This window comes from Ochotona curzoniae, unplaced genomic scaffold, assembly GCF_017591425.1.
Source record: "Ochotona curzoniae isolate NIBS_2020 unplaced genomic scaffold, NIBS_Ocur_1.0 scaffold_4505, whole genome shotgun sequence".
Lineage (NCBI taxonomy): Eukaryota > Metazoa > Chordata > Mammalia > Lagomorpha > Ochotonidae > Ochotona > Ochotona curzoniae.
This window is the reverse complement of record NW_024467118.1, coordinates 7385681-7409056: the sequence shown is the minus strand read 5'-3', so window position 1 is coordinate 7409056 and position 23376 is coordinate 7385681. Positions and strand designations below refer to the sequence as shown.

Sequence of the window (23376 nt, the reverse complement as noted above, 5' to 3'; positions counted from 1 at the left end):
CTTCTGACTCTAGCCCCATGGTCTTCTCCAGGCTATCGAAAGGCAGTGATGAATGCACTTGAATACAGATAGGATCCTGCCTTATTACCTGGCTGGAAGCAACTTCTGTGATTTACAGCTCTTCCTGAAGCATCCTTTGGATAAACTACTTAAACCTTTGTCATCCAAAGCCCTTTCTATCCAAAATGGTCCATCAAAGCTAATATTTAGGGATATTTGCAGTATATCAGAGGAAAAAATCCTAATAGTTATACTTTCAGTCTAATACTAGTAATAAAATATAGCTGCCAACAATCTCTTCCACAGTGGTTATCTGGTCAATTCCATGTTGCCAGGTTATCACAGCTGCCTGTAGAAACAAAGGCGTGACAAAAGAACTCTAACTTTCCTGCATCTTTGGACTCCTTTCACTCCTTAGAATAAAGAGTCGATCAATAAGTGGATCAGAATTTTTCAGATTATAAATGGGAGAAGCTCATACTGAAAGCAGAAAACTAGCGGGGAGTAGGGTTGTAAAGCACTCGGGGTTGTCCCATGGAGGCCATGAGTGCCACTTTGTAAACCACCCCGTCTCTTACACTGCTAGTTCTCTCTGCCTGTCAGTGGTGTCTAGGCCACTGTCCTAGCAACTCAAAGGACTGATAGGAAAGTTGCTGTGATTTAGAACGTACCAGGAGCTAAGGCAACCACCCCCTGTCCCAGCCAGACTGTATGCTCTTACCTCAGGAATAGCACTGCCCATCACCAGCCAGGCCTTCTTACCCAGGGACAGGAAATAATTACACAGCAACACTGCATGTTCTTCCTCATCTCCTGCCAGGAGATCAAGAAATTGCTGACAGAAAGGAAAAACAATTAGATTGCCTCGACTGGTGGCTTCATTCTAACCTGGCCGTGCAGGATTTTAGTAAGTCATAATTGGGATTAATACTTGAAAGTATAACTCGGATCCTGTGCTGACTCCATCTTTAAGAAACACTTTCAGTGGACTCGGATTATTTTCTCTGACATTTATGATATGGGTTTCTAAAATCAACAAATGTGATTGGGCTGGGATGGAGGGGACAGATTTTGAAGTGTTACTTTTTGCATGATAGCACACTTTTAAAGGCATCTTAGGGGGAGATTCTCTTACTTTCCCATTCTGTGGCTGAGGAAGTCCAAGCCCAGACCAGTAAGGCAACACCTACAGAGCATTACGGCCGGTCTGGCCGCAGAGCACATGAGCTGTTCTTTTTAAATGTCTTTTAGATGCCTCAGAGTTGTAGGGATTTTACTTCCAAAATCGTCAACATTTATGCTGACATAATACATTGGGGAACAAAAAAATCAGAGTGCCCTAAAATTTTGTCAACTTAAGGTTATCTTTCAAAGGAAATTATGTAACAGTATAATGTATACCAGTATGATGAAAATAGTATACCATGAAGTGCAGAAGCAGACTTAATAGTGGTAATAACATGTTTGTTCCATGATGTTTACGATCCTTTTGAAAGTTTACATAGCATGCTTAGATTGTAAATTCCATGAGAACAAAGACCATCTTTATTTTGCTCATACTCAGTATTTAGTAGAATCTGGTACAGAGTAGGCGACCAAGGAATGCTGACTAATAAATGGTTTATAATGCCTTGAGAAGGCCACTGACTAAGGGTTATGGAATTTTCAATTATAGGATACAGTTCTGATTTTCTTATGAATAAAACTAAGCTATTGTTAAGGGAATATTAGGAGAGTAACATAATTAAGGCATCTGAAATGTTACCTTTTATTTTTTGTGTAATCTTTTTAAACTTCTGAACTCTGGGAGAATTGAACAAATAAGAAAAAAATACTTGAGGACTTAGCTCATCCAGCTAAACAAATGGCCAAGTAGAGTTTTTTTGTGTGTGTGTAGTGACTAATAAATGTTGCAGTTGAAAGTGACACAGCCATTTAGCTACTACTCGATCAGGTGAGCTGAGGTTGAGTGAGCCTGAGGAAGAGACACTTACATCAGATGTGGTCCACAGGTCACAGACACCCGCAAAGGAAACGGCGTCTGGCCGGAAAGGAATCAGGGACACGTAGCGAGCCACCAGTTCCTACACACAGACAAAACCAGCTTAGAACTGTGGCCCTTACCTCATTTCTTTGTAAGCTGTATTTACCACAGACATTCATGTATACGAAATGGAATGAATACTCGTTAACAGCTGAGCTAGGACTATGCTAAGATGATCTCACCCTCCCAGCATGTTCCATGGAAAGTTACTGCTCTCCACCTCTGAGAGGTCAGGAGACAAGAAACCGGCCCGTCTGAGAGGGCCTGCTCAGGTTTTGTCTGGCTTGGTTTTGAACTTCCTTAGTCTCTGATATAAGCAGACTGACTTTCCCGGCTTGTCTTGCATCCATTTCTGAAAGCAGCCATTTCTTCCCGCACACTGCTGGCTGCTATTTACTGTCAGCTTTCCACATTTTCTTTTCCTTAGATGTCATGTGGCAGCTAGGACTTTGCCGAAAGCCTTCCTTCCCTTGAAGTCGAGTACCTCTTTCAGAAATTCCTTCAGTGAGGACTCTGAGCTCGCGCTCCCATGTTCGTGTGACAGCGATTCTGTGCGGCACTTGGCCCGTCCTGCTCTTCCCACTGCGGCTGTGAGGTGCGCTGGCCTGGTGGGTTCCTCTGTAGATAATCGGTGCTTTCTCGCTAGCTGCTCTTCACATGGCTTTCCTCCTTGTGATTGTGTGTGACAAGCCTGGTTTTGGTTTCTTTTTGTTTATCTGGCTTAGGAGTCACTGGGCTTCCCGACCCAAGAGGGTGGGTGTCTTTCATGAGTCATCGTGTCTTGGAATTTGCCTCTTTTCATTTATCTACAATTTGTATCTCCTTCTTTCCTACAGCTGTATTTCAAATAATTCACCTTGCAAGTGTTCTTCCAGTTCACTAATTCTGTATTTAACTCTGCTTAATGTTTTCTTAATTACTTTATTTCTAGTTTTATCTATTACCTCTTTTGATGCTACAAATTTTAAAGCCTCAGCCTGCAGCACCAGCATCCCATATGGATGCCAGTTTGAATTTGAGTGGCTCCACTTCCCATCAGGCTCCCTCTTAGTGGCTTGGCAAGGCAGTGGAGGAGGGCCCGTGACCTTGGGCCGCTGCACCCCTGTGGGAGACACATACTACCTTGGGGCACATTATCTAGGGGCATCAACATCAGGAAACACTTTAGCTGCATTTTCACTGAAATTTTTTTGGAGTCACATGAGTGAATTCTAACACCAGCTTTCAATAAGTACAGGTTGGGGATTAGGGATTATAAGCTTGGGTGGTTTTTTGTTTTGTTTTGTTTTTCTGGTCTTTCTGTCAAAATCAAGGGTAAGGCAGCCAAGGTCCCTTACCCAGGGTACGGAGTCTTCCAGCTTAGCACTGATGTTATTACCCGCTCCTGGAGTCAGCTCTGAGCCCTAGCCTTGAATTCAGCCTTCGAGGCCGCCCAAGCCCTGTGCATCATCTCCTGTCCCATATCCCACTGACAGCAATGCCAGATCTTTCTGGAATCTTGCTTTCTTACTGTTTGTTGTCTCTGATTTCCAACTTTACAGTTCTACTTCTTTTCCATCCATGATTTAGAAATTATTTTAAATACTTTTTTTCCCTATCACTCTTCAGTATTCTGTGCTGAAATTTTCTGCACGTCTACCATGAGGGGCTGAATAGAAATCTCTATTGTAGATTTCTATAAAGATTGGTTAACTTTTAAAAGTAAGTGGGATGTAGGACACAAAAGTTGTTTCTGTGTCTGCAAATAGATGAGAAGTTTTAAAAAGTCAATGGAAAATGAATTACATGAAAAATTGCATATGAATTTCTATTTTTATGCCATAGTAAAGTCAACTTTTTTAAAAGACTTATTTGTTTTTATTGGAAAGGCAGATCAGATTTATGGAGAGAAGGAGAGACAGAGAGAAAGATCTTCCACGCACTGGTTAACTCTCCAAATGGCTGCTATGGCTAGAGCTGAGCTGACCCCAAACCAGGAGCCAGGTGCTTCTTCTAGGTCTCCACATGGTACAGGATCCCAAGGCTTTGGGTCATCATCTACTGCTTTCCCCAACTATAAGCAGGGACCTGGATGAGAAGTGGAGCACCCGGGACGTGAACTGGTGTCCATAAGGGGTCCTGGTGCTTTTAAGGCGAGGATTTAGCCATTGAGCCACTGTGCCAGACCCTAAACTCAAGTTTGATTCCATTTTCCAGACTTTTTGAAGCACTTTCATCCATCCCCAAATAAAATTTCCTGCTAATGGCTATTTTCAGTAATTACTCTCTGTAGCATCTTCCCTCCAAAGACAGTAGTTATGATGTTCATCTGAATAGTCTGCTTGACACATGGCTTCCGGCTCACACAGGTGTGTGAGGGCAGAGGCTTCGAAGCCAGAGGATGGTACATGTGTAACGGTCCTCTGTGAACGTGACTGCCTACATCTGATTAAGTGTTTGCTTAGTTTGAATTCAATGATATTTACAGCATTAAGTATAACACTGAAGAGTTAACTTTGTAAAGGAGAAAGTACCTGAATTCTCAAACTGAAGGCCGTGCTACAATCCTTAATATAGTTACTGAGAATACATGAGAACATTTTTATGAGACATTTTTAAAATATCTTCCACATGTTAATTTTCCCACGTTTCCTATAGTGCTAAGGACATAGTAGCACTCAATAATTGTTGGAAGAATAAGCGAAGGGTTATTATCTCCCTTGTTAACAAAAGCAGCTTCGTGGTAACAGAAAAGTGTTCTTAGGTTCATTGCCAGTGATCTTGATGCAGCCGCATCTTCATTCCTCCACGTTATGGTACTTAGAGCGGCAAGTGTTGGCAATCTGACAGCGTATCTCACAGCAGCCCGGACTGGCTGGAGCTACTCACCGCAGTCGCCTGTGGGTTGTTGGGATAGGCAGTCAGGAGCTCCTCAGGAGGGTTTAATGGCCTGAGATAGCGCGTGATGAAAACGGTTTTTCCACTTATGTCAGTCACTGTTGTAAGGCACTGGCGGTTTCCAAACTTCAAGGCACATTCAGCCTGAAACTTCTCTGTTGCTTGAAGCAATTTTTCATCTTCCTGAGAATCAAACTTCAAACAGAGATTCCACAGGGTTCACATGTGATTAAGGAGACAAACTCAAACCTGTTCAGGTTCCACTAAAACTAAACTATAAACATAAACCACTATAAACTAAACATGTGCTTTGGGAGGGATGATTAAGTCAAACTTTTATAAAGCCATCTCTGAAATTTCTACAGCTTTGATTACACTTATAATTTAAAAATTAGACTGATTCATTAAATACTTAAGGTCATTCATCAGGATTGAAAAAGGTAGTTAATAGGCAAGCAGGCTCGTGGAAACTACTGGCTTAATAAAACCTGTGAAAACTAGACTATGACATATGAATTCTGATTGATGAGACACTAAACAAAAGTTATATGTATCTGATGTTGATTTTAAGGATGGGGACTCAGAAATTTAACATCTCAAGTGAGACTCTTAAATGATTCCCATTAAATGGATTGCCAGGTTACAGGCATAAATAGGCAGGGTAGAAGTTTCAAACTCATAATCATTAAAATAAATAACAGCCATGGATCTGCAGAAAGAAGGAAGCAGAACTAGAAATGTCAAGTGCATAATGAGTATTTCAAGTGATTCTTTGCTCTACCATGAGCAGCTGAGAGATAATACATTTCAAATGCCTTTGGTCATGTGGCATCCTTTCCCCTAGTCAGTTGCAGAACGTACAGCATGAGAAATAAAGCAGGTAGTTATGTGTTTTTATAAGATTTTCTGTAGTTGCTTTACTTTAACAGGTTTCAAGACTAATTCAAACTTTCATTAAGAAATTTAATTTTAAATTCTAATTTAAAAGTAGAATTTAGGGCTCAGCGTGGTAGCCTAGCTGCCAAAGTCCTTGCCTTGTAAGTGCCAGGGTTCTATATGGGCGCTGATTCTAATCCCAGTGGGCCTGCTTCCCATCCAGCTCCCTGCTTGTGGCCTGGGAAAGCAGTCAAGGATGGCCCAAAGCCACCCGCGTGGGAGACCCAGAAGAGGCTCCAGGCTCCTGGCTTCAGATCAGCGCAGCTCCGGCTGTTGTGGTCACTTGGGGAGTGACTCAACAGATGGAAAATCTTCCTGTCTGTCTCTCCTTATCTCTGTATATCTGACTCTCCAATAAAAATATATAAATATTTAAAGAGTAGAATTTAGAAAAAGTCTTGCCTAGTTTTGTTTCTTTGAAAGAAGGAAATGTATCAAGCTACTCCCCTGTACTGTTTCATTTTTCTTTTAATACCTAAAGGCTCTGATTATGAATAGATCTGTCAATTTTGTCTCTACTATAGGGAATAGTAGGATTCCTGGGTCAGATTTTATGTTGACCTTATATTTTATCTCCAGTACTGAGTTGACACATAGGAAGTATTTAGCAAATAATGAATGGAAAATAGTCCATTGTTTATGACCTCAAATGGAATCTAGGTTATCCTAATTATTCTTGATTACCTTTCATAATAGGGCTGGACTGTGGTTTCCATTTCTAACCTGACTGCTAGATGCTAAGAGGCTGGGGTAGTGGTTATAGGGGCTGTTTAGGACAGTGGCATCTCTAAAGCTTCCTGTTCTCATGGGATGTCCTCCAACGTCCGCATTCTAACGTCATCCTAATCATTGTAAGCACCTGTCCCTTCGTGCATTGCCAAGAGGGCAGCTGCTCAATAGGCGTTACAATGAATAAGGAACTAAATGAACACTGTAAGCTCATAAGGGTTGTGGTGAGTATGCCAGGGAATCCTAGAATTGTCAGGCCCTAAAAATTGTAATTTTATGAAGCTGGAAAACTGAGAAACAAGGGTGCTGTGATCGCAGCCACGAGGCAGGATGGGGCGTTTGCTGTCCAGAAAAAACTGCTCACATCTCCAGTCAGTACTGGCTGTCGGCCATCACAGTTGAAAATAGCAATGTGTTCAAACCTTTCTACCATGTGGACCTGAGTGTCCTGCTGTTATCATGACTGGAACACGCACTTCCTGAGGGCAGAGCCTGGGTGTGAGTAAATGTGTTTTCCTCCTAGCACACACGTGATGTGTAAGGGGTGGACCAATAGCCATTTAACGCTGGGTTGGGCCACCTGGATGCCATTTCTTGGGGTGAGAGAGGAATCCAGGGAGTGGGAGGCTATATGGGAATCCAAAAAGTGCCAAGCAAAAACTAACACAAGATTAAATTAGCGTTGTTAATTATGAAACAAAATTAAGATGGAGCTGAAATTCACAATTTGGTTCACTTGAAATTTGGAAGATTCTTAGATGGCTTAATTCTTTGCCCTCTAGATTATAAACATTTGCAGAAAAAATAGTGGGTTTATAACACACTCCAAGCCTATATATATATAAAAAAATAAAGCCATGTTGTCTCTGTAAACCACTTGGGATCCTATGCACTTGGAAACGGAGGTAGCAGCAGGCGTTCGTGGAACATTCGACCAATGCCATCTTACATTCAAAGCAAGCAACACCTTTCTTGCAAAACGAACTGAGCCACACTCCCAAGCGGGACATTCTTCATGAACCGCCTGTACCTGCAGTTCATGGGCAGGAATCATACACACTCCAAGGGCAATAGACAGAAGCAGCTAATGAAAGCCAGCTAGCTACTGACTGATGAAGAAATGCCTGATACCTTCTTAATCATGCCATTCATCTATCAGGGGCAACAAAGACACGAGAGGAAGACATTATTAACAGAAATAATCTACTTAAAATTTGTATTTAACTAGGACTATGTAGGGAATATTATCACAAGGAAAGTTTTTGAAAGCTTTTCTATTGGATATTTTTAATAAATCATAAGAAATTGGGTCCAACATAGTAGCCTAGTGGCCAAAGTCCTTGCTTTGCACGCACCGGGATCCCATATGGGCACCAGTTCGTGTCCCAGCTACCCTACTTCCCACCCATCTCCCTGCTTGTGGCCTTGGGAAAGCAGTTGAGGACGGGCCAAAGCCTTGGGACTCTGCACCTGAGTGGGAGACCTGGAAGACGCTCCTGACTCCTGGGTTCAGATAGGCTCAGACCCAGCCACTGTGGCCACCTGGGGAGCAAATCATCGAATGGAAGATCTTTCCTCTCTGTCTCGCCTCCTCTCTGTATATCTGACTTTCAAATTAGAATGAATAAATCTTAAAAAAAAAAAAAGACAAGAAAAAGGAAATAACAGGAAATTGTCAAAGCTGCTACTCCTGCAAGTTGCTCTAAGTGGGGAAAAGTGTCCAGCTTGAAGCACCTGATATTTTAGAATGAAGCCTGCTCTTTTCTGGACAGTAAACAGATCAGTCAGGAAGTAATATTTTCTGGTTCTGCACTTTGAGGACATTTGGGTCCCGTCGCAGTGGTCAATGTGACTTCCTTATCAAAACAGCTGCCAAGTGCAGGCTTTCAAGGACTGATTGCAATTCCGCAGACAACCACTGCGGGGCACTGAAATGCCACCATCGGCAGGGCTCTGGGCCTGCTTCACCGCTGGGAGATAGGCAGGACTTGGGACCAAGCCTCAGAGCCCTGCCACCTGCATCCTGCAGGCAGAGGTCAGGCCCAGCAAGGCTGCCAAGGGCGGAGGGGTCTCAGCAGATATTTGTCCTATGTGGGCAAAGGCCACATTCACAAGCCTGAGAGCTCACCTCCAAACGGGGCACTATGTAACCACTTTTTGTTCAGTTGACAATTCACAGAAATAACACAATTGTCTTGTCTGGGAGGATTTTCTGGGTAAGCCAGCTTGTGAGCTTTCTCCTCAGTTTATACTCAATGATAAGCATCCAGAAAAATGTGTATTTCTCTCTCTGAAAATATCTTAGGATGTGTATATCCCACAGATGAAGTATTTGACATGGAGTTTCATTGGATTTGCTCTCCCAGCAACCCTGCATGACTCTGTAGATGTCTTGCTGGCTGGGGACAGTGAGAGCATTTTCCCCTGTGATCCAAGCTGTAATACTGGAAACAGAATACTCGTACTGTTCACCTCTGCACTATAATAAATAATGGATAAATGAGAACTAGCAGAATAACCTGTGCTGTATGGTTTAGTATTAAACAATTGGCCTTAGTTGTGGTCATAGCTTGACAAGTTTTTTTTTTTTTTCTTTTTCACCTGCTTTTCCAGGTTGCTGGACCTCACACTCAGTAGCCATGTCATGGATTTCTGTACACAGACCCCTAAGACCCACTTGTGTGCCCCTGGGTACACAGGGCCTCAGCTTCCTCTGCTGCAAACAGTGAAAGCAGCAGGACAGAGCTACGGGTTGTGAAGGAGAGTGCACGTGATGTCTAACAGTGATGAGGGCAGAGGAGGGATCCAAAACATGTTAGGGGTAGTAGCTGTTGAAATGATTGTATTAGCTTAAATATAAATAAGAAGTCAATAGAGCAGTAGGCATAAATGTTGCACAGATTACACGAGGAAGTTATTTTTCCAACAATGAAAATTCTAGAAACAATTGCTACCAAATAGAAGCTCTGGAAATCTACTTTTACTTTTTGTTTTTGAGATTTACAGAGAGGAGAAACACAGAGAAAGATCTTCCATCTGCTGGCTCACTGCTCAAGTGGCTGCAATAGCCAGAGATCCGAAGCCAGAGGCCAATGACTTCGTCCGGGTCTCTCATGCAGATGCAGGGTTCCAAGGGTTTTGGACCATTCTCTACTGCTTTCCCCCAGTCATAAGCTGGGAGCTGGATGGGAAATGGAGCAGCTGGGACATGAACCAGCACCCAAAGGGTTGCTGGCAGTTGCAGGCAGAGGATTATCATCCAGTTGAGCCATCGCTCTGGCTTTTTCAAAGCCTACTTTTAAGAGCTGTTTAATGGAATGCTTGGTTACAAACTTATTTGTCTGATAGAATGAATGGCAGTGACCCATTCAGATCATTTAGCTTTCAGATCCTATGAACCAGTCCAACACAGCACAGCCAGCACTGTGAGTCAGACACTGAGATATATTTCAGCATCCTTGCCAATAAAGGTCAAATAAAAGAAAAGTCTGATTTTTTTTTTTAGTATGTCATGTCTCATTTTCTTCATGTTGTGAAAATTCTTCTAAATGCAGACCAGTTTATACTTGTCTTGCTTTGCCTACAAGTTTGAGCTGCTGATGGACCTGGTAACTGGCTCCGTGAAAACACAAAAATACATGTCTGTCACCATCATTGCGTCCAAACTGAAAGAGCAATAAATGGACATTAGAAGAAAGAAGTGGAACCTCTGTGTCGTGCAAGGTTTATGAAAGCATAGCTTGGCAGAAATTGCTCGTGTCCCATCAACACCCAGACATGGGGTTCCCAGACCATGAGCAGAATTACCTTTTCTCGAATCGACTCTCCAGGCACCAGCTGTGGCTCGATGGTAATAAACAGCGTGATGTAGGAGCCCTCACTTAAACTTCGGACAGAATCAAAACCTCGCTCAATCATCATGCTTCTCTCTTTACTGTAGCCCAGGAGAACTGGGGGAATATCGATTTTAAATGTTCCATCGATCTGTGAAGAAAATGCAACACTGTTAACGGCCAGAGATTTTCCAACCAAAGTTCAAAGTCTGATGGATTACTATAAATAGGTCAGACCTTCAGCCTGTCTCCCTCAGCTCTCCCCAGAAAAGGCTCTGGATTTCCAAATCCCCCCGAGTCCAAATCCTGGCCTAACCCCCAAGCACCTCGGCCTTCGCATTTGTACAAAAGAGATGAGGACCCTCACACCCTGCGGGGGCGTGAGTACGGATGACTCAGTAGGTGTCAAAAACCATGGCAAATGCCTGGCACCTGGTGAAGTCTCTGCCAACATTCCCCTCTTCTGGAATGTTCAGCTGCTCTTCCCCACTTTTCAGAATTTTCATCGTGTTCCAAGGCTTAGGTCAAATGTTATCTTCGTCATGAATTACTGTATTGTTGCCTCCCCCAGCAGCTCCTTATAAAGTTGGTTTCTTTCACTTGCTGCATGAATACATTCTGCCTGACTCACATTCTGGGGAGTATCTCTTAGAACAGTCTGTGTTTAACTCCCCCATAATATTTTCATTTCAAAGAATGAAGACTTGTGGAAATATTAATAGGATGCACTTGATTAAATGGGCCATCAGCTGTCCTGTTTTCTTCACGTTGCTCTCTGGCACCTATCCATTCGGCTGTTGACACTTTGACACGTTCCCGCTCTGCCTCGCTACTACTCCATTGCCATGGAAGTGTTTAAAATGTTCTCAAATCTGACTTTGCATGCATTAACTACTCACTGCAAGGGACGCAGATGCTTCATGAGTCAGGCAGATGTGCAGAGGGTCTCTGGCTTTCTACCGTGGCTTTTCTTCTCAGAACTTTGGCCAGACACGTATTCACTAGATGCTGAAGGTAGCTCCCACAAAGAACATTTTAACAGGAAAAATGATGACTTTTGATGCTTACCTTTGCTTGGAAATATATCGTGCTAAAGGGAATTTTCACGCATCCCAGCCAGTGTCTCTCAGTACGAGTGTGGGTTCCACTTCCTCGTTCACGGTCATCCTAAAGGAAGGGCGGGAGGTGATAGATGCTGAGCTCCTGACACTAGCGGACAGCGGTAGAATTAGAGTTGGAACATGCACACTTAGGTCAGAAAGGCCAGCTGGAGTTCTGATTTAGATTTTAGCTTTTTCACTCTGAGTCATTTAACCTCTCTGAACCTCAGTAAAGTGGAGCCTCAACAATCTATAGAATGATTTTAGCATTAAATAAGACCACGGATGTAAATTACCTAGTAAACTCCTGAAGTAGAGCAGATACTCGGTTGAAAACAAAAAGCTAATCTTTTTCCTCTTCTGTCTCCTCGTTTATAATCGGCGAGTTTTGAAGATTTCAAACACAAACAACTTGGAAAATGTGTTTGTAATTAAACCAGTAGCAGGCAGCGGAAATGAAAACAAGTACAGATGTCTTCCTGGAAACTGAGAACATACCTCTAACACGTCATGCAGCACTTCGTCAAAAACGTTAATGAACACATCATCCCTCACAGCCTGCAAACTGGCCGTGCTGTAGTCCCCGTGAGGAGCCCTGTAAAGTCACATGACCAGGAATGTGAGCACAGGAAGTGTCAACACTTGAAAAAACCCAAACGGGAGCACAAGTGTGAGGACATACTTATTTAACACAGTGCTTCCACTGGAAAGCAAGCGAGCACCCCCTGCAGGCTTGGTCCCCCACCATGGCAAACTCTGCTAGGAGCTCACTGTCCCGGACTGAGGTCACTCCGCAGGCGGCTTCAAGGTCTCCAGCTGACCGTGGAGCTGCGTGTGGACTTCAGAAGCTTTGGACTCTAGCAGTGGCTTCAGCAAAACAGTCTGTTTCCATTGTACACCTCTTGCTCTGTGGCTGGCTGAATGGGCACCGCTTCCCACTCATTTCCCATGGATAAGCAAAGCAATTCAGGGTGAGGCATGGTGGCTGGAACAACTCTTGAGTCCAGCCAGCTCTGGCCCAGCATTCCTCTCCGTGGTGTGGTGGAGTCTAGGGTGCCATGTGTACCCCGCTCCTTGGGTAATTGTGGCTCTTTCTTTTGTTTTCGCATTACTATGTGGGCTCAGGTAAGTCACCCTACCTGTTTAGGTTTTAGTCTCTTCTCCATGAGACTAGAGGGTTGGACTAGATTAATCTCTAAGGTCCCTTCAAGCCCTAAAATTAATGTATTTTAAATATCCTAAATCTTTTGACCCGTGTTTGGAGTAGCTACTGTATTTCTCATGAACAAGAAAATATAATTGATGGGAACTAGAACGTTCTAAGTTTACTTAAGGAGAAAAGGTAAGAAAGAAAAGCAGTACAGGGACATTGTGGGAAGTAAGAGAAACTGGGCCACAGGAAGCCAGAGCCTGGAATGGAACAGGGCACCTCCAAAATGAGCCCAGATTTCAAAAGTTGGATATTTCCCCATTTTTATTAGTAGATGAAGCAGGTGTTGGAGAGGATGGAAAACCCAGGATGTGGGGTATCGGGACACCTCGATACTATCCTCACGCGTTTCAAACCTTAACTTAAGTCCTTTCTTGATGAGCCTCTGTGATCGTCACATTTCCCTGAAGTGCCCCATGTTCTTTGAAGAGAGTAACATGCTTACCTAAACGGAAGCTCAAGTTCTTCATTCCAGCTGGGGTTTGGCCCTTCCGCCGTAGTTGTGTGACAAATTGTCCGCTGAAAAGAGACCTCTACAAAAGGACGTACCAACACCTGAAAATCAACAATTGATGACTCTATATTAGTAAAATCATAAATTATTACTCTTAGCAGAGAAAGAATATACTTCCTAATAATATGTTTACAAAGAAAACAAAGCAGAAAGCAAGACATGTGAGGTTTTTAGGCAGGACTTTTCAGATTAAGGGACGGGAGCAGGCATTTGGTTTAGCAGTTAATGCCGGTTGAGATGCCTGCTTCCTATATTGGAGCACCTGGGTTTGACACCCAGCTCCACTTCCTGATTTCAGCTTCCTGCTAATGCAGACCTTGGGAAGCGGCAGTGGGGTCCTGGCCACCACCTGTGAGTCCTGAACTGAGTTCCTGCCTCTTGGCTCCAGTCCCAACCTAGCTCTGGCTTTTGCAGGCATTTGGAGACTAAGCCGGAGGATTTGAAGCTTCTATCTGCCTCTCAAATACATTAATAAAATAAAACATAAAAAAAAAAACCCAAACAACAATAAGAAAAACCATCAGGGGCAAGATTCCAAACTGAAATCCAGCACTGGGGTCTCTCACCTGGCCCAGCGGGTAGTCAGCACTGTGGGAGGGGCTGTGTGTGTTTGGGGAGGCAGCCTGTTTGTCCATGAAAGAGCGTGAAGACCTTGAAGGCTGCTGGAATTTGCTAGGAGAGAAAAATGTGTGAAAGAAATAAATGACAGGGCGAGTCTAGAGGAGATGGGTTCTCCAAAGATGAATGGTGTTGCTGGCTTTTGACATTCCATGCTCCCTAAGCTGTTGATATTTTAGAAGGGTATTAGTAGGGTCTGGCCTTCCCAGCCCCCTCATGATGACTGGTTTTCTGTCTCTGGCCTCTGTGTCTGGCTGAGAACCCCCTCCGTGGGAGGCCTGCTTTTCTTCCGTTAATGAGACAGTTACAGTTTCTGTAAGGAGTTATTCGAATATCCCACCCTGGACCTGGCGCCATTCCTTCTTCCTCACAGCTCAGTCCAGCCATTCACCAATCAGATGTAACCTGGCATTCCACCTGAGAATCCCGCCCCCAACCTTCCAGCCCCTTCCCCAACCCCGCCCACTCACCAGTCATCCCTAGGCATTCACCTGCAGTTGCCAATCTCCTGGGGCCTGCCCTCATCCCAACTTCCACCCCCACACCTGGCAGACAAAAAGGCCCCCAGGTGCGGCTCTCTTTTCTTTGCTCTCTCTCTCTTTCTCCTTCCCCTTTTCCTTCCCTGCTGGAATGAACCTCCTCAGATCCCTCGTTGTGTCTGGTGTTTTCAGCTCACGGTAAAGAACCAGGCTGTGGGAATTAGCTGCGCCTAATATTATCGTAATATCCTAAGAACTGGAACTTCAACTGTTTTAAATAACTAACAGTCTCAAACAGCAAGATGCCAGAGCTTCCCCTGTCTTCATCCACTTTCATTCTCTTCCAGTGTAATTTATTCCTATTTCTTTTAATAAAGTCCCAAAGTCAAAGTATCTTTTTAAAATAATTGACCTAGACGGCAGAGAGAGAGAGAAACAAAGGAGATTTTCTCATTCACTGGTCTACTCCCCACAACACCTAACATTGGGGGCCTTGAACTTTATCTGTGTCTCCCAGGTGAGTGGCAAAGACCCACCTACTTGAGCCATCACTCACTGCCTCCCAGTGTGTGCACTGACAGCTAGAATGGAGAGAGGAAACCCAGGAGGCATGCCAGGCATAACCACTGTGCCAAAGGCCCTCTCGGCCTGCGCTCTCTAATGATAACGAGCTGAACAGCCCAGGCCAGGTGTCTCTCTCTGCCGAGATTCACTCCAAGCGGAGGCTCAACGACCCATACCTTGAGCCAGGATCAGTGGGTTGACCCTTTGTTTCTTTTTAAGTTGCTATTCTTAAGTGAACAAGTGGAATTAATCCCCACAGAATTTCTATTAGGTCCTGTACTCTTTTCCAATAACCTATGTTCATATTTGTATTGAATTTTACAGTTTGCCAGGGTTTTGCATTCGTCATTGGGCAAAATACATATTGTCTGAATCTGCTGGAACCTTTCACAGTTCAGGTTGTGGGCAAATTAGAACATGGAACAGCTACCAGGAAAAAAAAAACAACCTTTTCTCTTTATAAGGCTGTCAATTAGATGATTAAAGGAGCACTTAATTTGAATGAATAATGTCAATGAAATGCAGAGGAGTCTGGTGCAATAGCTTAGTGGCTAAAGTCCTCGCCTTGCATGTGCCAAGATCCCATATGGGTGCAGGTTCATGTCCTGGCTGCCTTACTCTCCATCAGCTCCCTGCTTGTGGCCTAGGAAGGCAGTGGAGGATGGCACTTGGGACCCTGCACCCACATGGGACACCTGGAAGAAGCTCCTGGCTTTGAATCAGCTCAGCTCAGGCATTGCAGCCATTTGGGGAGTGAACCAGTAGATGGAAGATCTTCCTCTCTGTCTCTCCTCCTCTCTGTAAATATGACTTTCCAATAAAAACAAAGAAGTCTTTGAAAAAATAATTGCACAGAGGTAAGAATATATAAGACACAATTGTATGTTCTTTTACTAAAACAGCTTCCCATTCCAGAATTGAGCCATAAGGCAAACATGGTGAAAGGGTTGTCTAAGGACTAAGGCAGGCAATGCCCTGGCCTGGATTCTGGGACTTCAATGGGCACGTACAGGTGGCAATGCATTGGAAGTGACTGATGCTGATGGCTGCAGGAGGACAAGTGATTGGATCTATAGGCCTAGTTTACAAAGAGGTCCTTCTAGGCACGGGAGTGGGAACATTTGATGGGATACGGGGATATGTAGGCATAATCTCAAGTCAACTCCCTCGTGTTGATACGTACATTCTTCAAAGCTTCCTCCCTTAGCCTATGTGACCCTCAATGTAGAAATAAACTTTGTTTATAAACTGGCGATTGAGCATTAGTCAGTAGTCCACACGTATGATTATCAGCTGCATGCACCAAGTCCGTTGCTGCTGGACAGCGAACAGATGCCTTGCTCTGTGAAAGGTCAAATAATCATTACAGAATCCTGTGAGGGAGGGACACAGTTTATAGAAGGAAGTATCATGCTCTTAAAACTTATACAGGAAGTACATGGAATTTGTCCCCTTGTTATAAACAAACAAAAAATTAAAAGAAAGAGAAATGTAAGAAAACTAGGGGAAAATATTAGTGTGAGAGGCAGGGACGCATAAAGGGGAAGATTGTGGGGAAAAAGATGGCCCAGGGAGCACAGAACTGACTGCTCTAGGACCAGGACAAGCCCCTTGCTTCCTCTTCACTTCCTGTTCCCTGTGTAAAAGGAACGCAGCAATAGCAGTAAGACTTAAACAGTCAGTGAATGCGCCTAGCATGATGCTCAAAGCAAGCTGAATGCACGGTCAGTGCTACTTCTTCCCATTATGCGGGTAAGGACGCCAGCAAAGAGAAATCTCAATTCATGGTCCTCCTGTCTCTGCTCCCCAAGGGAATAGCAATCTCCTATGATTGAGAACTCCCTGTGTAGTCTCTTCCTTGAGCAGATAAAAGAGCACTTACATCCGTTTGCTCACAGCCCATATGTTTCAGAACCATGGACAGACACACCTCACCCCCCCTTTTTCTCTGAGTACCGTCCCACCCTCATGGCTTGTCCTTCTGATCTTGCCTTTCTGGTCTCCCTAATCCTAGGTGATTGATCATGGATCAACATCTGACCCAAGTTAGTACCTTCAGATTGTATTCTGAGACAATGCCTGCTTGTTGATACCTGGCTCCAAAGTCCACTTCCGCTACTTATGGAAAATGATGTAAACTCAGAAGAACTCAAGGGAACAGGAGCACGGGGCCTCAAGAGAACCTTCCTAATCCCTGAAGTCCATTACGTGGCTCAACACTGTCTCCTGTCCTTGCATTTCATGAGATGTTCCTGATATCTCCCCCAACCCTGTCCCTTCAGCCGGAATTGACCAAATCGCAACCTGTGGTAAACAAGAAGGCCTTGCTTTGGGCAAGAACTCACAGGCCCTGCTGGATAATAACTATTTAAGCACGAGAATAACACGCTATAAAGAATGATGCGCTTGGCTGGGACCCAGCACATTCCACCCAGGGGTGCTCCCAGGGCTCTCACCTTGGGGCTGGCTTCCTCACCGGGATGTCATAAGCCCTGATGATGTTCACAAGCAGCTTGATGTCTCCATCCGAGAGGTTTTGTGCTGTCACCTTTTTCCGTCCTTTTCTTCGTGGCCTCAGTGGTCGCTTCTGTTCTGCCAGCTTGAAAAGGCTTAGGCCCAAAATGCTGCTAGTCACAGAACAGAATTAGCACTCAAAGGAAAACTATGACATGACTTCTCAAACACTGTCTTAAAGCTTTCCCCTTGGCCCTCTTTGTCCTTTTAAGGAGAGTGAGAAATAGTCTGAAAACCTCTCACACTACAGGAAAATCTTACTGCGTGGATTCCTTAAAAGTTACGCTAGCTGCTACTTACAGAAGCAAGAAAAGCCACACTCTGGCCTTTCCTGCATTTCCTCCCTTAAACACCAACCCCTCACACCTGCCCTGTTGTCACCCTTGCCAGTGCCAGTCCCCACACAAAGAATGCATCCCTCCTTTTCTGTCTGCCAGATCCACAGCAGGTTTAGCTGTCTCTTGAGGACCAGGGTCTTCCCCCTTCTGCGAATACCAGCCATACAGTGTGAGGGGGACTCCCTCTTCTGAGCCCTTGAGCATCTTGCAGCACGCTCCATTCACATAACTGCGTTGTAAACTTCCCTCAGAGACAGATCCTGAGACCACCTGCTCTCTGAAGTGACACAGAGCTGAGAGTGAATCCTAGCTCCTTTCTATGCCATTGAGCAAATCATTTCACTTCTGCAGGGCTCCATTTCGCCATCTGAAAATGGGGATCGTAATACCGACTCCCTGTGCTTGTTGAGATGAAGTGAGGAGGTGTGTGCAGAGCATGCTGGTAGTTCTCTAGCATCTTCAAATGGTGTGAACTTAAAGCCTATAGAGGCCAGGCACTGTCAGTGCTGTGAAGACATCTGGCAGCTGCTTCCCAGGCAACCAACCTCAATCCTGACCAGGGAAACATCAGCCATGGGCAAAGGAGCTTTGCCTACCTTAAGGAGTGAATTTTCCTTCTTAGAGCCATTGTAGGACGGGTGATTAATGATGCTTGCTTGCAAGTGTCATCCCAGGTGGGAAGGGAATGCACTTGCTTAATCAATAACCAAGTCAGCTAGCTGGTACAAGGTGCTCTTCAGGTTTCAGCGAGGTATTCTTTCATTTTCAATGTGATTGATAAGCACACAGATCTGCACTGTTTCAACCTGTCTCAATGCATGAACTCACTCTATAAGCAAAGCATAAAACCTATAATCAAACTCAGGACTGTGGGTCAGTGAATTCAGCAACTAACTGATTGATTCTGGGTTAAGGTCTCAGTTTGACTTGCTAAATTGTGGCATATCAGGCTACGCCTCTGCCTGTGGCATCCCATATGGGTGCCAGTTTGAGTCCTGGTTGTTCTACTTCTAATCCAGCTGCCTGCCGGTGGCCTGAGAAAGCAGCGAATGGTGGCTTAAGTCCTTGGACTCCTGGATCAGTCACTGGGGCCATCCTGGAGAGTGAACCAGCAGATAGTGGACCTCTCTATCTCTCTTTCTCTCTCTCCTTTTTATGTCTGTAACTCTGCCTTTAAAGTAAAAATTGGTAAATCTTAAAAAAAAAACACAACTTCAATTCTTATGTCTCTCAATCAGACTGATTTTTCTAATAGTGGTAACATGCAATGAGTACAATGACTATAATGGCAGTGGTGATGCTGAAGGAAGAGTAGATAGCGTTGGGAAGCAGGAGGTGGGTAAGGAGCAGAAGGCTCTTTCTTTCATCTTTCAATCTTTCTCTGAGGTAGAATGCAACAGACTCTTCTGGGAAGGAGAAAGCAACAGAGCCAATGACGTGTGGGAGAAAGGTGTGTGGGGCAAGCACGTTCTAGTCCAGAGGCCAATGAGGAACATGGATGCGGCTCTGACTTGGCTCACGGCCATAGAGCAGCACCAGTCGTGCCGAGCCAGCCCCGGGTTCTCTGCCCAGGATCGGAGCCGGCTGTGTGGCCTCTTGGCTGGGGCTACCTTTGCTGAGGGGCAGAGCCCTGCAGCTCCTGTGTAGGCACTGCTGATAGTACCCAGAGAAATCCCAGGTTGTTGGCAGGAGCTGTCATTCCCATTTGTTCTCCAGGGGCTTACACACAAGAGCTGCCATGTGGAAGCACCCTTGAGCTATCAAAGAGTGTTGGGACTATAGGACTTTTTAGTCTTTGTTTGTGTACTAGTCACTCCACTTTTCAGATAAGGAACTGGAGGCTCTGAGGGATGCTATTGTTTGCTGAAGGCTTCTTAATAGTGGGATAAGGAGCTGGGGTCCAACCTCAAGCCACTGACTAGCAAGGACTGCTCTGAGCCGCTCTGTTGAGACAGCTACCCACTCCAAACTGGGGGCCTCAGAGATATGGCTTGGCCAGAGGTCCCAACGTGACAAACCCCTTAATCACCACTCCCTTCCTCCCTCCCCCAGCATGAGTGATGCTTTCATAGCAGTCAGCATGGTGACACCATGTTGCCTGGGACCATCACATAGAGACGCCAAGAACAAACAGAAATTAAAAGAAGGAACATACCCTGAGCCTTCAGAACTTAATGCGGAAAGTAAAGCAGAAAAAAAAAAAATAAGAAAAGAAAAGAAAAACAACGTGAAAAGTCATCATCTAGTCTACGTGTCATTTTCATGACATTTTCATTTTTGATCCAGCACTCAATGACTGGACCCTGGGCCTTGGGCTAGAGAGCCGTGGCAGGAGTTTCTGTGGTTGTGGCCTCCCTCCTGTGCATGGATGGAAGTGGGGCCAAGGAAAGGCACTGCCACAAATGGCACAACTTTTTTTTCCTTCTAAACTGGCTGTGGAGAAAGAACATGCATAGGAAATAACCCTCCTAGGACACCAAGAGATTGTCTCACACAACCAGTCTCAAATGGACCACACAAGACCATCATATGGGAAATGATCCTTCATCTTCTATGCATCCAGCCTGAGCTAAGACCATCTGAGGATCATTCTCAATAATAAAGCTAAGTCACAACTTCCATGGCAGTATCCACTGTCCCTGCTGTTCTTTGTCTTCAGCGAGCACACACTGCAGCTCTGCCTCCCAGCCTGGCACTTCAGAGGGTCAGGACTCGGCCACCACCCCCCACTGCCCCAGCGTGGATGGGAGGGTATGGAGAAGCCTTGGGATGGGAGACTAGGAAAGCAGAAGGGAATGGGAACGGGAAATGGCAGAGGCCAGTGAGGACAGGGAGCCAGCTCCCCTGGAGTGGGAGACACGGGAAGGAGACTGTTTCCAACAGCAGGGCCTCAGCTGATGTCAGCAGGGCTAGCCTGGTCTCCAGTGTGACTCTGGGCCCAAATCATACAGTGAAAGAATGTACATGACACCTTTCCTATGACAAGATAGAAATGCAAACATTTTTGTAACAAATCATTACAATGGCATTGTTTGATTACTTTTACCTGATATTGGGAACCTCCTCTTCTACAATCAAATCAGCAGGAAGGAAATGGTGCTTCGCGATTAGGAAACGATTTATCACGGATTCTCTAACCTGAAGAAAGAAGTCAGCTTTATGTAAAATGTTCTTCTTATTAACTTCATTTGTCACTCTTGTACCACCAACGCTGCCCCAGTCTCATTCCTATTTCCCGTCCAGCTGCTTTCTCTGCACAATGCAGGTCTTCTTGCCATGACCTCTTTCGCTTCCCACACACCTAAGGGTGGAGCTCTTTCTGCTTTTATCACTTCTGTTCTTAGGATCTAGAAAATTTCCTGGCACATATGGCACTAAAATTTTGCTGAATGAGTGAATGGACAATTGTAACAAAAAGGGCCAACTTCTCAGTACACAGAAGCCAGAGCTCACTCCTCCAGTCTTCCCCAATTCAAGTGATTCGCTGCTTCCTAATTTGAATAGAGGGCCTCTCAGATGTCAGAATTCTTTTTTGAAATACATGACTCAGGGGGTAGACTAGCTGGTGGGACAAATGAAGTGTAGGCACTGTTACATTTTTAAAACTTTACAGAAGACAGGCAGACAGGAAGAGAGTGAGTGAGGGAAAAGAAGAAAAACGGGAAAAAAAGACAAATGAAGGATGTCTTAAGTTTGGCTTTTAGTTTTCCAGTGCATAAGGACAGTTCCTGTGCAGTTTATAATTTCTTCCCCAGATTATGAAGGTGATGAGTGTTATGTAAGGTAACAGTCAAAAGTCAAGGCAAAAAACACAACTTAGAAACCAAGTGTGTTTTAAGTATCCCGCTGTTACCATAACTACTGATAATGAGCTGAGATGCAGCCTGGTCGTTTGCTACGTTCAGAATCTTAAAGAGCGCCGTCAATCAAGAGGAGTAAGTGGCTTGCATGAGATCACGCGGATAGGCGCCAGAGCACAGAGCTTCCCGTTTGAGGATAACAGCTTGTTTCTCCCACTGTGAAACTTGTTTTAAATGTTTTCTTACCTGCTGAAGGTACTTGGCGACCATGGCCCTATGAGTGTCTATGTGGTCCTTGGTGTCTATTATGCTCCTGTCTCGTAACCGTTTCTCATAGTCCTAAAATGAAAAAGAAGTAACCATTTTATGATTTTAAAGTATTCCTTGAGACCTTTTCTGGGATCAGAGGATGATTTTTCACATGTTATTGAGGTGCGAAATTCAAGCCCTAAGTGTCTCCTCTACCTTATTTCTACCGTGTGGTTCAGAACTGACCGTCGATTCAGTAACCAGAGCTCCGAGTTTGTGGGTTGGGCTGCCAGGTCAGCCAAGAGCATCAGCGGAGGAGAGTAACAAGTTGAACACTTCATCCAGGATGCAAGAGGCCATGGAAGTTGGCAGGGAAAGCCATTATAATTCCAAATGTTAAACTCAACGAGCAAGTTAGTCAAAACTTGCACCTATGTGCTCCTTCTTTAGCTAAAGGAATTATAAAAATGGTGTAAAGTCTTGATGAAGTATTATGGTTATCACATGATATCTGGCAGCAGCCGAATGCAGTCATCTCCCTGGAGGAGGGGCGCAGGTGATTTTGGCTTTGTCTGCTCAGACATCTCCCTTTTGTCAGGAAAACTGTGGGGATGCCCTGGAAACCCCGACCCTCTCCATGCTCTCCCTGACCCTCCTGGCCAGCTGCATATCCAGCAGTGGCACCCTATCCAGGCTCAGGAACTTTGAACTGTCTCCCTAGATTTCTGAGCTTGAGCCAAGAGGACCCGTTTTCCTCTGTTGAGTGGACCACTAGATGTAAGCATGGATGACATTGGTGATTGTGTGTCTAAGCAGAGGAAACCTCCTGCAAAAAAGAAGAATGACGTCACCACCTCAAAGAAACTGGGCAGGAAGGTCAGGCATGCAGGTCCCAAGGGACACACCTGTGCTACATTCACACGGCCTTAGATATCCAACCCTGGATTTGGAGTACATCACCCAGTTTCCCATGGTTAAAAATTGGGTTTGTATCCCTTGGGGGTCACAAGTCCAAAGCAACACAAGATGGTCCACGCAGTAAAAAACGGTCTCCAAGACTCTGCTGGGGAAGTGATACTGGCATCAGTTTCCATTAATTTCCACTTCTCTCACAGAACACCAGTTCACCCATCCAAGTTCACACTGGGCTGGCTCCCTTTCCCCAGCCCGTAACCTGCAGTTCCTTGGAGGCTCCTCCTTACCCACATCTGCTGGGATTGCCCATCTTCTGCATGGTTGCTCCTTTCTGGGGCGCATGCCCCACTGTTCCCAAGGCTGGTCAGATCCTGCCCTGTAGTGTCCTGTGGCGCTTTGCCACTGCACAGCTTACGTGGAGCTCAGCCGACGCGGCTGCTCGGTTCCCGGACCCCAGAGCATGCCACGTTCTAGTGGTGCTCAATTCCCGCTTACAAGAGACACTTACACAGAACCTCCTCACATCATGCTGCTGTATGTTTACATCATTTCCAAGCTACTTATAATACTTAATTTCTAGATACTTCCAATCCAGTAAGCTCATAGCAGTATGATGTAAATATGAATGGCACCGTATTGCTTATGGAATAATGACA

The 23376-nt window shown here is 44.8% G+C and overlaps 1 protein-coding gene across 1 annotated transcript in view; it reads right to left on the bottom strand.

Annotated features, from left to right (window-relative positions):
• Nucleotides 1–23376, bottom strand: part of CC2D2A (coiled-coil and C2 domain containing 2A) — a 90990-nt gene that overhangs the window by 8610 nt on the left and 59004 nt on the right. Inside the window, exons 22-34 of the mRNA XM_040966071.1 lie at nucleotides 21803–21895; nucleotides 20803–20894; nucleotides 19912–19926; nucleotides 17361–17528; nucleotides 13810–13915; nucleotides 13175–13284; nucleotides 12018–12114; nucleotides 11488–11586; nucleotides 10394–10570; nucleotides 7718–7738; nucleotides 4913–5116; nucleotides 1995–2084; nucleotides 722–835 (exon numbers count right to left, since the gene is read on the bottom strand). Coding sequence (XP_040822005.1) covers nucleotides 722–835; nucleotides 1995–2084; nucleotides 4913–5116; nucleotides 7718–7738; nucleotides 10394–10570; nucleotides 11488–11586; nucleotides 12018–12114; nucleotides 13175–13284; nucleotides 13810–13915; nucleotides 17361–17528; nucleotides 19912–19926; nucleotides 20803–20894; nucleotides 21803–21895 — 1386 coding nt within the window. The remainder of the gene's footprint in view (nucleotides 1–721; nucleotides 836–1994; nucleotides 2085–4912; nucleotides 5117–7717; nucleotides 7739–10393; nucleotides 10571–11487; nucleotides 11587–12017; nucleotides 12115–13174; nucleotides 13285–13809; nucleotides 13916–17360; nucleotides 17529–19911; nucleotides 19927–20802; nucleotides 20895–21802; nucleotides 21896–23376) is intronic.